We start from the raw sequence: 14,722 nt of genomic DNA, 5'->3' as shown, positions 1-14,722 counted from the left end.
ATAATAGATCATTCTGGAGTGAGAGGTGGTTTCGTATGCTGTGAAGCGACTTTGGCCTTACCTTTGGATCCTAAACCCACCCCTACGCAACAGTAGCTACTGATCTACTGTTCATTTTCTATTTTCACAATTTTTCTTTTTTTTGTCACTAATTATAGTATTATATTATTTTAATGTTAATGTAAGGCATAATAGGAAAAAAGCTCAAAAACCTATTCTTTTGAATTCTCATAATACATTTTATAAATAATACCATGTTAAGACTTTCTAAATCCGACGATCTAAAGCAGATTATGTTTAGGAAATTTGTGTTTATACCTGATATATGTATGTATATATACAAAATATTGTATGTATGCATGTACATATGTATGTATTTCAAAATGGGTTATCTTTTGGGTTTTTTTTTAAACTATACATTACTTAAAGGCTTATGTTCAATGTACATGTACCATCCCTTAAGTTTGATATATTGTAAGACTAAGTATAGACTCGATCACATTAAGATTATTATTTATTAATTTATTACCGCAATAGCGCCACGAAAATTGCCATCAGAAACTTTCGACATTATGTAATATAAATATTATTTTAAACGAAAGGAAATTTTGAAGAACAAAATATCAAAGAGCACTTTAAGTAATTAAATACTCTTCATAAATATATATCTTCTTCTTGTTAATGCCTTGTCCGCATCCGGACGTTGGCGACCACCTCGTCGATTATTTGAATATATCCGCATCGGTCTTCAGCGGCTCGGAACAGATCTTCGGCGCTCATATCGGTCCACATGCGCATGTTTCGAAGCCAAGATAACTTTTTCCTGCCAATCCATTTTTTTCCTTCTATTTTCCCCATGGTTATCAAACGGAGAAATTCGTATTTTGGACCCCGTATCATGTGTCCGAGGTACTCCATCTTTCTCCGCTTGATGACAGAAACAAGTTCCCTGCCTCTCCCCATCATGCCGAGGACAGCTTCGTTTGATATCTTTTTGGTCCACGGAATCTTCAGCATACGCCTATAGACCCACATCTCAAAAGCTTCAATGCGGCTGATCATCTTGGTTTTCAGAGTCCACGTCTCACATCCGTGTAGTAATACTGTCCAGACGTAGCTCTTCGCGAATCTCAACCGCGTATGAAGATTGAGATGCTTGTTTGTAAGGGCCGCCTTCATTTTTACAAATGCTGTTCTAGCCATCTCGATGCGGATTTTTAGATCTTCATCTGGGTCCATCTCTTCATTCAGCCAGGTACCCAGGTATTTGAATCTTTTTACTCTTTCTATCACCTCTCCATCCAAGGTTAGATTCCCGGTGTCTGTTTGCATTCTATCTACTATCATAAATTTTGTTTTCTTTAGATTTATGCGCAGACCTCTTCGATTGCTTTCTTGATGTACACGGTCTAGAGATCTTTGCAGGTCTGCTAAATTTTCAGCGACTAGTGCCGTGTCATCAGCATATCTTATATTGGTGATCGTCTCGCCGCCCACCTTGATGCCCTCCGCCTCTTGGAGAGCATCGTGGAAGATGGATTCGGTGTAGGTGTTAAAAAGAGTAGGTGATAGGATGCATCCTTGCCTGACGCCCCGTTCTATAGGAATCTCATCAGTGAATTGATCATCGACACGTACTACTGCAGTCTGATTCCAATAAATATTTCGTAGCAATCTGACATCTCTGTTATCCAGGCCAATATTTTTTAATGTTTCCATCAGGCGAGCGTGTTGGACACGGTCAAAGGCCTTTTCAAAGTCTATAAAGCAGATGTACACAGGTTTACGGACTTCTCTGCATCTTTGGAGTAGTGTTTTCATACAGAAAAGGGCCTCTCGGGTACCCAAGCCTTGTCTGAACCCAAACTGCTCTCTGCTAATCGCCTCTTCACACCGTGAGTAAATTCTGCCCTGTATTATCTTTAGTAGGATCTTCAATGTGTGACTCATTAGGCTAATTATTCTGAAGTCGCTACACGTCCTCGCGTTACTCTTTTTGGGCAACGGGATAAATATGGATTGTAACCAATCGCTAGGTACTTCGCCTGATAAATATATTTTATTATAGAGTTTTGTTAGATTTTCTATGTTATCGTCGTCCAATAACTTGAGAAATTCGGCAGGAATCAGATCCGGTCCAGTAGCTTTCCGACTCTTTGCTAGTTTTATAGCATGTTCCACTTCGGATTTCAATATATATGGTCCCGTTTCTGGATCTTCAATATGCCCTCCGGTTTCTCTATTGTCTTTAAAGAGCAATTTTGTGTACTCGGTCCATTCTGATTTCTTCTCATCCATATTTAAAATGATTTTTCCATCTTTATTCCTAAGGAGTATGAAATCTTTTTTTCTGAATGATCCTGTTGCTTCTTTTAGTTTTTTATGTACGTTAAATTCGTCGTGTTTTTCTTGTAATTTTTCAATTTCGTTACATTTATTTTCCATCCATTTTTCTTTGATTTCTTTAATTTTCCTTTGAATTTGGCGGTGAATATTTTTATATTGTGTTGGATTATTATGTTTGTGTTTTCTACGTTCTTCCATTAAATGTATAATTTCATCCGTCATCCAAGGTTGTTTTTTATTAATTATTTGATTTGTTTCAAGAAACTTTTTCCCAGATTGGGTCATTGCTGATTTCATACCTTCCCACTTTATGTTTACATTACTATTTTCTTCAATACATTTTTGTTTAAAATTTTTATTGAGATCTTTTGTAAATTGTTCGTGGATCGTAAGATTTTTAAGCAGCTCTAAATCCAATCTTGGTTTAGGTTTTGATGCTCTTAAAATCTTTTTCAGTCTTATCTTCAATTTCCCACAAAGTAGATTATGATCGGATGCCACGTCTGCACCAGGGTAGGTTTTCACCGATTTTATACTATTTTTAAATCTACTGTTTATCAAAATAAAGTCAATTTGGTTTCGCACAATATTATCAGGACAGTCCATTGGGGATTTCCATGTGTATAATCTTCTTTTAGGTAGCTTAAAGAAAGTATTCAAGATAACATACTGCTCTTCCTGGCAAAACTGAACTAGTCTGTCTCCTCTCTCATTTCTTTCTCCAAGTCCGAAGCGACCAGTTATACCCATTGTTTCTTCGTCTCCAACTTTGGCGTTGAAATCTCCCATTATAATGTTAACATCATGTTTTTTCGTATATGTCATCAATTCTTTGATTTGTTGATAAAATTCTTCAATCTCATTTTCTTCTTTATCAAAAGTGGGGGCATACACTTGTATTATGTTAACATTTATAGGTTTTCCTGCTAATTGTATCATCATGACTCGTTCAGATAACGGAATAAAGTTTCTCACACTTTTACTGATGTCGTCTTCCAGAATCACAGCAACACCATTCTTATGAGTGCCGTCAAGCGATCCCGAGTAGTAAGTCGTATATCCATTGCAATGCATCGTTTTTCCTGCTCCAGGCCATCTAGCTTCGCTTATGCCGAGCATCTGTATTTGGTTTTTTTTCATTTCTATTTGCAGATTTTCAATTTTACCTGCTTGATACATGGTTCTAACGTTCCATGTACCAATTTTTCGTATGTTCACCACTTTGAGTCCGGGGATTCTTAGCACCCCTGTCCCATTGAAGGGACGCCGGAGACTCGGGGCCGTGGTTTTAGGTTTTCTCTTCATGGTGGTTATACTAGGGATATGAGAGCACAGTAGTTTTCCCCAAACCTTCTGCTCCGCAGAATTCAAACCGATTGAGTGGCTGCCACGTCGCTTTGAATCTTCCATCTTTTGCCGTTTTAGTATATTGCATATACTTCCGCCGTGGATGGTACTGACAGAGCTGCTGCCCACTGCCAGGGAATTTTTTTATGGAGTTTCCTTCTCTATGAAAGGTGTTACGGTACCTTTCAAAACCGTTAAATATATATATTTCAATGGAATTGCTCGATGTGGTGCTTTGCTTGTCAATATAACGAAAAGTTGCCAATTGTGCGTTTTTCAGTCTTCATCTCTTGCTAACTCCTTATTTTTCCCAAGTGTGCGTGATTCCTTTTTAATGCCGATGGTTGTAAATCGTTCGTCGCTTTTATAATATGTAAAATGTGTAAAATGATATAATATCTTTGGGAATGCTGGTTCAAGTTGAAACGCATTGTGTACAATGTGTGCCGTGTGGGTTTGACATGTGTCACATTTTCACAATTTTATTTTTGTACGTTCGTAAAAGCGTGATATTTGAAAAAATATATTGATTTTATTAGGTGCAAAAATAAAATCAATTTATTTTTTACTTTATATAGCATGGGGGGGGGAAATGTGAGCAGTTCTTGAAGTATTCTATAATATACATATGTTTGTAAGTTTGAACATCACTGCTTTGTACTTGAAAGGAGATGTCGAATGTGGTATTGAAGTGATGAATACAGCTCTATTTAGATTTTCATAAACGTACGAGTATATATTATACAAACATACATATTTATGTATGCCGTTGAAATATAACCTTTGGGACATATGTACATACATGTGTATTTACGCCCACTGCACACGAGTTTGATAATTTGAAAAATATACATACATATAAGTCGTTATTTTTATTTTATTTTATTTTATTTCAATCGAACATGTCTCGCCTTTACAGATCGCTCCAAAGCGACGAGTGCTAATACAGATACGATACAATAATACAATTAATACAAGCATTTTCATACAATGCGAATTCAAACAAACGGTTCGGTGATTATTGGTCACAAATGACTCATCACATATGACGTCACATTAACGGAATATCTGGCAGCTGAAAAGTCCATCATACGAATGATAACTATCATACTAACGAGAACTTGAGTGCCAAATATTGTGTATTCGCGATTTTCGTGACAAAAATTGTCTATGTGAAAACCGCAATGTGACAAATAATCCAATTACCCAAACAAACATCATCCACAGAACACATCTATGGAGAAATTTTTGCTGAATAGGTTTGCAATAGAGATTAGAGAGAAAATGCCAATTTACAGGAACCGTTTGATCGACCTGGAGTCACAAACCAAGATCTGGCCAACAGCCACTAGTGGGAATCGAACTTTTACCACTCCGCTGGAAAGCATAATATGCTAACCACAAGTTCACGCTGCTGCTGAAATCAGATAAATTGGCAAACTCTGATAGGAAACGATCGAACTGGAGTCACATATCCAAAGTTTGGCCAGCAACCCCGGGCCAGGACTCGAATCCGTGACCTATCAGCTTTTAGCATTATATGCTAACCATTGAGCAATGTTGCCGTTTATATTATTACATTAAGTTTGATCACACAAGTTTTGATCATATTTATTATTATTAGCATTAAATTATGACCATAATCAATTCTAACTTGATCTTATTAACGGATTATCATATCAAGTATTGTTTACATAAAGCGAAAACAGAAGTTTCAACCGTATTCATTTAAATTTATAAAAATTATATATTCCGAATATATATCTATTGTTCATACATACATAGATATATACATATTGTATATATTTTAATGTTTTTCTTTCTTTACAAAAACAAGCAAAACTTTACCACTACTGTAAGCGCCCGCTTATCGGATGAAAATTTTTTGCGGGAAAACATTGATTTTTCCGCACAAACAACAAGAAATTCCGAGTTATTATTTAACATTTTCTTACAACAGAGTCTAATTTTGTATATAAATACTTAAAAACACCTAGTACACAATACTATACCCGGAAAATACTGTATTTTCCAAGATATGATCACGCACGGAAAATCAGCACCATGTGGCCCACTTCTTTCGCTCCAAGCACCACGACACGCTGACTTTACAACCACGAAAATTTACAACCTTTACCATAGCATCAAAAACAACGAGACTGGCATATTCAGCATGCGGAGACACATGATAATTGAGGTTGCGTTTCAAAATGAACCTTCCCTCCATCAACGTACGCGAAAACACTCCCTAATTAAAGAGCGACATAATCGTTTGCTTGTATTCCATGAATATTCGAAAGCGCCGAAATGAAATGCTTGCTTGAAAATTGCGGCCCGGGAAAATCACGAGTCAGAAAATTACACGAGACTTAAAATACATATGTATAATATAATAATATATATTAATATTGTCGCTTTTCGGGCGTACTCTTACCGATTCGCACAGAAGATGTAACATAGGTATCCATCTTCGTTTGTCACCCAGTTGCCATGGTTGGTTTAATAAGTGAAATGAGCTCGTCTGCCATTCAAAATTGTCTTTTGGGATCATCTTATAGCTTTACAATTTTTTTTTTGCAGGATGAGAAGAATCAAATTCTGACAACGAACTGTTGGATAACTCAGACTTGGACCGATCATCATTTGCAGTGGAACACTTCAGAGTTTGCTGGAATTTCTGTGATCAGAATGCCTTATCAGAGAGTTTGGAGACCAGACATCATTCTGTACAATAAGTGAGTATTTTTAAATCAAACAGATCTAACAGATTCTTATCGAAAAATATTACTACCCGCTTTTAATTTCATCACGTAGAAAATTTATAATTAGATATAATATACTAGCGGTTTTACCCGGCTTCGCTCGGTATTTGTAATATAAGCCGCTTAAACACTTATATATTGTCTATTTTGAAATTATATGTATGTATACCAGAATATATGCGCCCCCAGAGTCTTCGCCCCCTAAGACTTCGCCCCTGATTGCTTCTCAGACTATATTTGTTTTCATTACACATATTCAATAGTCGATTTTTGGATCGTTTTAAGTATTGTTGCGTAAGGGTTGGTTCAGGATCCAAATGAAAGGCCAAAGTCGCTTCACAGCAATTATTCAAGGATTCGAGAGGTCTACACGGGACCACCGCTCGCTCCAGAAATATTCTGATCAACGGTGTGTACCTCCTTATAAAGGACAAGTTGCCCAGCACAGCTTCCCCGAACCATTAATGTGTCTATTGTTTTCGCCCCCGAGGACTTTGAATCCTTTGAATCGAAAAAAATCGAATCGGCGCCTATGAATCGAAAAAAAAAATCGAACATGTCGTCTACGAACCAACGAACGAAGGTTAGATACATATTTATATACAAAGTCACTTTCGAAATTATATATTAGATTATAAGATATATTAAAACAATGTGGGTATGTATGTCAGTATGTGGCGGATACGTCGACAAGTATGGAAATTTAAAAAAATCTAATTTTAGAATGCCAGCAGTATATGTATGTTGTGCCTTGAGATATTTAATAAAATAAACACACGTGAACGAGGCGCACAACCAATCAGCGTGAAGTGGTCCACGTGGACTAAAACGTTTGACCAATTAGAGCAATACCGATACATTCTGACCAATGGGTGCATTTTAAGCATCCGCTATAGAGATGTGGCGTGACGACTCGTGTCTAGGAGACGCGAGGAAGCGGGGTAGCGGGGAAGTGGGTGGGGTGTGGAGCATCTGACATGTGCTCCTGATATTGAGCACCCGACTTGGAACCGATGACGTCAGCATCAGATGCACTGCTCGGGAGCGTACACATATACACCCATCCACGAAGACACACACACACTCACATTCGTTTATTTTTTCGAACGGGTGAACGGTTTGGATCAGTGAGAATGTAATGCGCGCACTTAACATTTTACCATTAAGGCGTGCGCTTGCCTATAAATTAACTTACATTATATTTATATATACATAACATTATTTTAATTCACGTATCAGTTGCTTTCCGAAGCCACCCTTTGAAATCAACGAGCACAACACTAGTTATTTATAAAAACTGTTCCATCTCTCGACTTATATTTAATATGACCTTTAGACCTTATTTTATACAGTAATGGTCTTAAAAGTTGTACACATAAGTGGATTTGGAATAGTTCTAAAACATAACATAAAAATAATGCTTTCGTCCAAAAGTGGATTTGCAAGGTTTGTGCGCGAGTTGGGGTAACGATATCTAATAATTTAATTTTAATAAATGGGATTTGCGATAGAGTTGCACGTCTGCGAACTTTTATGCGTAAACTTCTCGTAATATTATACTTGTTAAATAGAACGAGGCTCAGAACAAAAAAAAAGCTCAAATTAATGCAAATAGAATAAATTGCAACATTATACATGTAAACCCCCGTCGTTTTATGTATGAATTGTGCTAAGTATTATTTAGGCACATGTACATATGTATGTATATTTTGACCGAAATATTATTGTATCTTTGTCTCTTTGTCTGGATAGTTATTTATCGCCAGTGTTGCGCTCTTATAATAAATAAAGTAATGTAATAAAGAAAGAATATTTGGGCTGTATAAAAATTCACTAAAGCACTTAGGGACACCAGCAGCCGAACTAACGGCCAAAGTTTTGCTTAATTTAATGGCTTAATTTTTATATCAAAGTGTGAAATTGAATTTCTTTTTAAACGCGAGTAATAGTGCGGAGCAACTATTCAGATCATATTATTATTTATATTATTTGAGTTTTTTTTCATAATGACATAATTTTTTAAACCACCATCCAAAAAAACATTTATTTATTTAAAGTTTGGACCGTTGTGACATAACATTAATTCCTAATGCGCCACAATGGTCGAAAATATAACAGAGAACAAATATATAACTATTAAAATATATAACTATTAAAAATATTACATATTCATACATGCAATACATACATAATACATAAAGAAATACTAGCAAAAGTTCAAACAATAATAGAAGTATTCATAAAACATATAATAATCGTTAAATATAAAGAGAAAAATTGAGAATGTCAACAGTCAGCTCCAATATATGTGTGTACATATGTACATATGTACATATGTACATATGTACATATGTACATATGTACAAAATGACCAGACCAGGGGTGAAAACAAAACATCCCCGTGAAGCCAGAGTGGAAAAGTAAAGATCAAAATTCACTCATTCGTCACTTAAAATTATGAAAATAATGAGCGCAGGCTGCCAGACAACTAGGTTAAAATAATCTCTGTTAACCATCGTTCACTGTCATGCATCAACATCCAGCACCAATATATGTTTGTATGTACAAGACTAAGCCGGAAATACAAAGAATCCCCCGTAAAGCCCGAATGTAAAAGAAAATATCAAAATTCACTCAATTATGAAAATAACGATGAGCGCAGGCTACCAGACAACTAGGTTAAAATAACCTCTGCTAATCTTCGCTCATTGGTGTGGAAAATATCACATTCAGGCATGGCAGCAACGATTTTATTAAGAAGTCGGATAGCTCTTGGAATATGAGCCATCTGATAAAGAACTGTGCGGGCAGGAGGTACAACCATCAAATGATGATATCAACCACGCACATAATTATTAGGGACATAAAGTTCCAACTGTTCCGGCAATTACGGGCATGACGTATTACCATATATGTAGAAGCTGGAAAACAAAACAAATTAATGATAAGTCTCTCCGAAGTTCAAGGGAATTATACCCAAGCATTTACAAAAGTAAAGGGGTAGGCGGTAGAAATATACCCATACTCTTTCCTATATAGAAAATGATGAAATTCTTTAAGCACTTTCTTCATCACAAGAAAGTAAACCACATATGTAGATGAGAATCTTATCTGTTAAAGAATTGAAGGCAGGCAAATATACGGCTAAGAATCACTGTTCTATTTACCAATGTAATTGTGATTACAGTTATATAAGTAATATTCTCAAATCTTAGATATATCAAACTAGATCCGGAAGCTGTCGATATAAAGGCTCTTTTATACATTATTCATAAGACTTTGTTTAATTGAAAGCTTTTCGAACGAAGGAATTGATTGCAGCAATGAACTTTACTGGAGGGCTTTCAATTCTGCGTGATCACGATGTATAGGATGATTTATCGATTCGGATATGACTTTTATTGTAGGAATGCTAATTTGTTTCGACGCACTTTCGCACCCGAAATCAATAATGGTTTCTTGTGATGTTTTGTACCATTTTTCATCGTCGGAAAATTTTAGACGACTTGACAGTAAAGACATTGGATTTGCGGCATATCTCAACTCGTTTCCACATCATTTGCGTTTAAGCAAAAGTACCACATTGACGCAAAATCGCACAGGTTACGTCATTGGATTTTTTTAATATTCTCCATAAACATTTTTTACGATAATTCGGTTATATCTCTCTCTCTATTTGTATGTATTATAATAAGGTTGTTTTTAGCCCTGAATACATTGGATTTTTTTCTGGAACGCTGTGTAATGGCGCGACGCATCGCGATGCGAAGTGACAAATGTATTCAAATAGTACCAAAAGACGAACTGTCATTGAAGTAGCATCTGTAATCAATGATTTTTTTTAAACAAGGGGGAGGAAAGAGTCGTCATATTTGATAAATTGGATCAAATCAACAGCTAATTGTGACGCCTCTAATTGTTTAAAGTAATATGATGTTGTTGGTTACCAATCCCACTATATGTACAGCTCATTGAAATAATTAGAGCACTTTAACCTGAAAGACAAGCTTAAAGCTACAGATAGGCAATTCCATGAATTTTTTAGCATATTGTTGCGTAGGGGTGGGCTCAAGATCCAAACGAAGGGCCAAATTCGCTTCACAGCATTTATTCAATGATTCAAGAGGTCCACATTGATCCACCACTCACTCCAGAATAACGTGATCTGCCGTGTGTACCTCCTTATAAAGGAAAAGTTGCAGCTTCCCGACCCATTTATAGCTTATTTGATCACAGCTTCCCCGATCCATTTATGTATCTATTGTCTAGGCACGTAAAGGTCTACCGTGGTGAGTCTATTGTTCTATGAAAACTCCAGCGTATCCTTTGTTTGGACACTTACTGAGTTCAGTTAGCCTAATCCGGGGTCTCCATTTTTCTCCCACTAGTACAATTAGAAAGTTGATACTGTCTCCAATGTTCCCACGTTACAATATTTTATATTTATCACACAAAGAAATCTTATTGAAGACGGACGACTAAATAATGATTTGATTACATTTCTTTACCACGCAAAATTTGAAGTACATATATGTACATATTTGATGAAATGTAGGTTGACAGGGAGAAAATCCGCTAACCACTGTACTGGACGCCAAGTGTCCAGTTAGAAATGTGTGTTTTAAGTGAAAGTAATGCAAAATTTTATTTAAGTATTTAAGTCGCCAAAATTGAAGCACATGTACATACATATAATGAAAAACTATCAAATGAAAGTGAAACTAATATTGATGTATTTTTGTTTGTAAAGCGCTGATCCCCAATACCCTTCATCGGTGATCAACACCAACGTGATAATTTCGCACACCGGTGACGTGGTCTGGCTAAGTCATGGAATTTTTCGCTCGTCCTGTGACATAAACGTGGAATTTTTCCCATTCGACATACAAATGTGCACTTTGAAATGGGCCTCGTGGACCTACGACGGTTATCAGGTGAGCCGATCTCTTTATTATACATTTTTTGCACCCGAACGCTGTTAAATCTGCTTTCACACGAACGACTCGATACGACAACGATATGATCACATAGTATCCATTCTCGTATTGCACAACCCTTTTTTCACATTATCTATATTTTATTTAATAATCATAAAAGAAAGTTTGAAAAAATGATCCGGTCATATCAGTAAAGGTACGGTCAAATATACTTGTATATGCATATGTATAATATATTGTGGGTACTCACAATGTGAGCTGATCGAACAGTGGTACCACCCTGTGTGCTGGCAACACTGGTATCGTTCAGTTAGATAAGCTTGTCTCGCTTGCCATCGACCCATCAAGCTATTGAGACATTATTAAAGCTACCCTCGGCGTTTCATCTTACAATATTATTAAATAGGGTTTCTATATACGTTTACATGAGACCCTTCTGATTTAATATAAAAATCTCGTAATGTACGAATGTTTCATATAAGATAGTTTTTGGTATACACTTGTGTATACGTACGAGTGTATTTAAATTCGAAAAAAATATGCTTAGAGTATTGAAATACATATGTATACTGACGTATTAAATTAATCTTAAAATGTCGCATGCCGACAGTAACTACATATGTATGTAGTTTCAATACAGTATATGCAACATAATGAAACCCCGATAATACGAAATTTTCCATTTGTTAATTTTTAATTTTTGTTTTTTTTTTTGTAGCTATAAAGTCAATTAATGTAAGTTTATAAGAACTTTATCCTAAACACAGATGGCTACCAAATTTATTTAATGAAACATAATAAATAGCAAAACTGAAAAATTTAAATTAAAAAAGTTGGATATACAAATATACATAGTTAAGTTTTCAGCACTTTACTTCAGCTCAGGAAAAAAAATTAATATTCTGTTTGCACTATTCATTTTAAAGATGTGTATAATAGTAAACCACTGAGATGATAACAAACACTATAAGTAATGCCGGTTAGTCACTCAACTCAAATCAAATGTCTATTCCATGTCACTGGTCCATTTTTTGACAACGACACTGCATAATCCAATCAATTGACACACCTATTTCTTACTTCTACATACTAACTTTTGGACAAATAGAGTGTATAATAACTACAGATCGGCGGTCGAGTTGCCGCCATAAAATAACAATAGACCTCTCCATTATCCGAGAAAGCAGGAGAGCAAAAAAATGATTGACAATAGTAAACCATTTTTTTAACCGTCGAGCATCTTGTCCACCGGTCCCTAATAATGACTCAATGCATACTTATCTTTCAAAAATAAACAGTAATGAGTAAAGCCCGGACCCTGAGGGGGCCGTTTATTGCTCAAATGTTGTAAATGCATTGTTAAAGGTTTGCCGAACCTTTTGTACAACAATTGAACAATAAACGGCACGCTTCTGGTCCTACCTCTAGTAATGAGCAGTAATCGATTTCCAGGATTCTTTTATACACAAAAAATGGTTCACTTTTGTCAATTACTATTGTCCTACAAAGCAAGAGAGCAAAAAAAAGGTTGACAATAGTCAACCATTTTTTATGCAGAAAAGAATCCTGGCCACCGATCTCTGGCAATGAGTTAACCTGGATAACCAATAGCGTCATCCTGATTTTCTTTCAATTAGTTCGACACTTTTTACTTTGAGTACCTTTTATGTAGACTACTAGTGAATAGCCCGATGAAACATCATCGCATGGGTATAAAATTATTATATACTCGTATAAAACTAAAAAAAAAAATCCGGAACCGGAACCGTTATTTTCGTAGACTCTCATAGATAGTTTTCAATTCTTTATTTGTAATAATTTACAATTCTTAAAAATACGCAGACTCCCATAGAGAGTTTTCAATTATTTATTTAAAGACCTATTTTTTTCTATTATTATTAGCTATCGCCCCGAGCGATACTGCAAATCGAAATCGATTCACTCGATCCATGACACCCGACTAATTCCGACTTGTTCCGACAACTACCGAAGATATGACTCCGTTTTGATTGGTTGTCCATACGTTCTGTACGATTATTGAATATTAACGTTATTTAGAGCAGCCTTTATATCCGTATCATGTTGTACTGGTCAGTGTATATTGATCTGGGCGCGATGGGGGTAGGTTCGAGTCGGCGTCCTGGAATTGATTTTATTTTTTCAAATATCGCTAAAATATAAATTAACTTCAATTTCAATAATTTCAATTAAAAATATATATTTAATTGTTTTATATGAAAAGAAAAAAAAATGGTTCAAAACTTCGATAAATGAAATTATTAAAATTATGTATTTTTATATGGCGAGAAGGAATATTTCAATTAATGTTTTAAAAAAAAAGGCGAAATGAAAAATTGGATTTGGCACGATGTCCGAGACGATTAGCTCATTTAGACCCATATTCAGGCTATTTGGGGTGATCGGTTCGAGTCGCGACAAAGTCGTCTCGTCGAAAAATGAATAAATCGATTTTTATCGATTCGTTCATTATGTTCGGCGAGAGTTAGGACACACACACACACACACACCCACACACACACACACCCACACACACACACACCCACACACACACACAGATTACCGTCGTTATATATATGATTATATCCCAGCTATCTTTTTGACTAATGGCAATAGCGTATTTTCCACCTAGTGCCTAGCTAAGTAGAATGAATTTTATGAAAGTGGAAATTGGGTTTATTTAATAGGTGATTTTTTTTCTGCCAGCTTGAGCTTCTCCAGCAGTCGGACCAAGGCGACATGAGCAATTACCAAGCGAACGGAGAATTCGACTTAGTGAGTTTCGACGCGAAGAAGCATGTCGTATTTTATTCCTGTTGTCCAGAGCCGTATCCAGACATAACTTATGTGATCAAATTACGCAGGAGGCCGATGTTTTATGTTTTTAATCTAATTCTGCCGTGCATACTTATCAACGGAATTGGTGAGATTCTTTACATAACACTTTACATAACACTTCCGAAATTTCATTGAAATTTATTGACTGTCGGACTTTAAAGAGTTGAATTAATACGATAGATATATACATATATTTTGGTTTAAATTTACATAGTTTTAATGAATCTTCTCTTCAGCCCTTTTAGTGTTTTACGTGCCGTCAGAGTCAGGTGAAAAGGTTACTTTGGGAATAAGCGCTCTACTATCGATGACCGTCTTTCTGATGACAATAAGGGAAACTTTACCCCCGACTGAAAAGACGCCTCTAATTAGTAAGTAATAATTTAATTAACGTGTCTAACCTTCGAGTTGATATTCGGAGAATTTTCCTTAGAGCAAAGTTGAACTGGCGTTTTCAGATTTTTATTTAAACTC

At 35.8% G+C, this 14,722-nt stretch overlaps 1 protein-coding gene across 1 annotated transcript in view; it reads left to right on the top strand.

Moving 5' to 3' along the window:
• LOC143915541 (neuronal acetylcholine receptor subunit alpha-7-like) overlaps nucleotides 1-14,722 on the top strand; it is a 74,303-nt gene that overhangs the window by 52,486 nt on the left and 7,095 nt on the right. The window contains exons 2-5 of the mRNA XM_077436238.1: nucleotides 6,274-6,428; nucleotides 11,206-11,389; nucleotides 14,117-14,333; nucleotides 14,485-14,619. Of these exons, the coding sequence (XP_077292364.1) occupies nucleotides 6,274-6,428; nucleotides 11,206-11,389; nucleotides 14,117-14,333; nucleotides 14,485-14,619 (691 nt within the window). The remainder of the gene's footprint in view (nucleotides 1-6,273; nucleotides 6,429-11,205; nucleotides 11,390-14,116; nucleotides 14,334-14,484; nucleotides 14,620-14,722) is intronic.

The sequence above is a fragment of the Arctopsyche grandis genome, chromosome 8 (assembly GCF_051622035.1).
Source record: "Arctopsyche grandis isolate Sample6627 chromosome 8, ASM5162203v2, whole genome shotgun sequence".
NCBI classification, from domain to species: Eukaryota; Metazoa; Arthropoda; class Insecta; order Trichoptera; family Hydropsychidae; genus Arctopsyche; species Arctopsyche grandis.
This window is presented reverse-complemented; position numbering and strand designations above follow the sequence as displayed.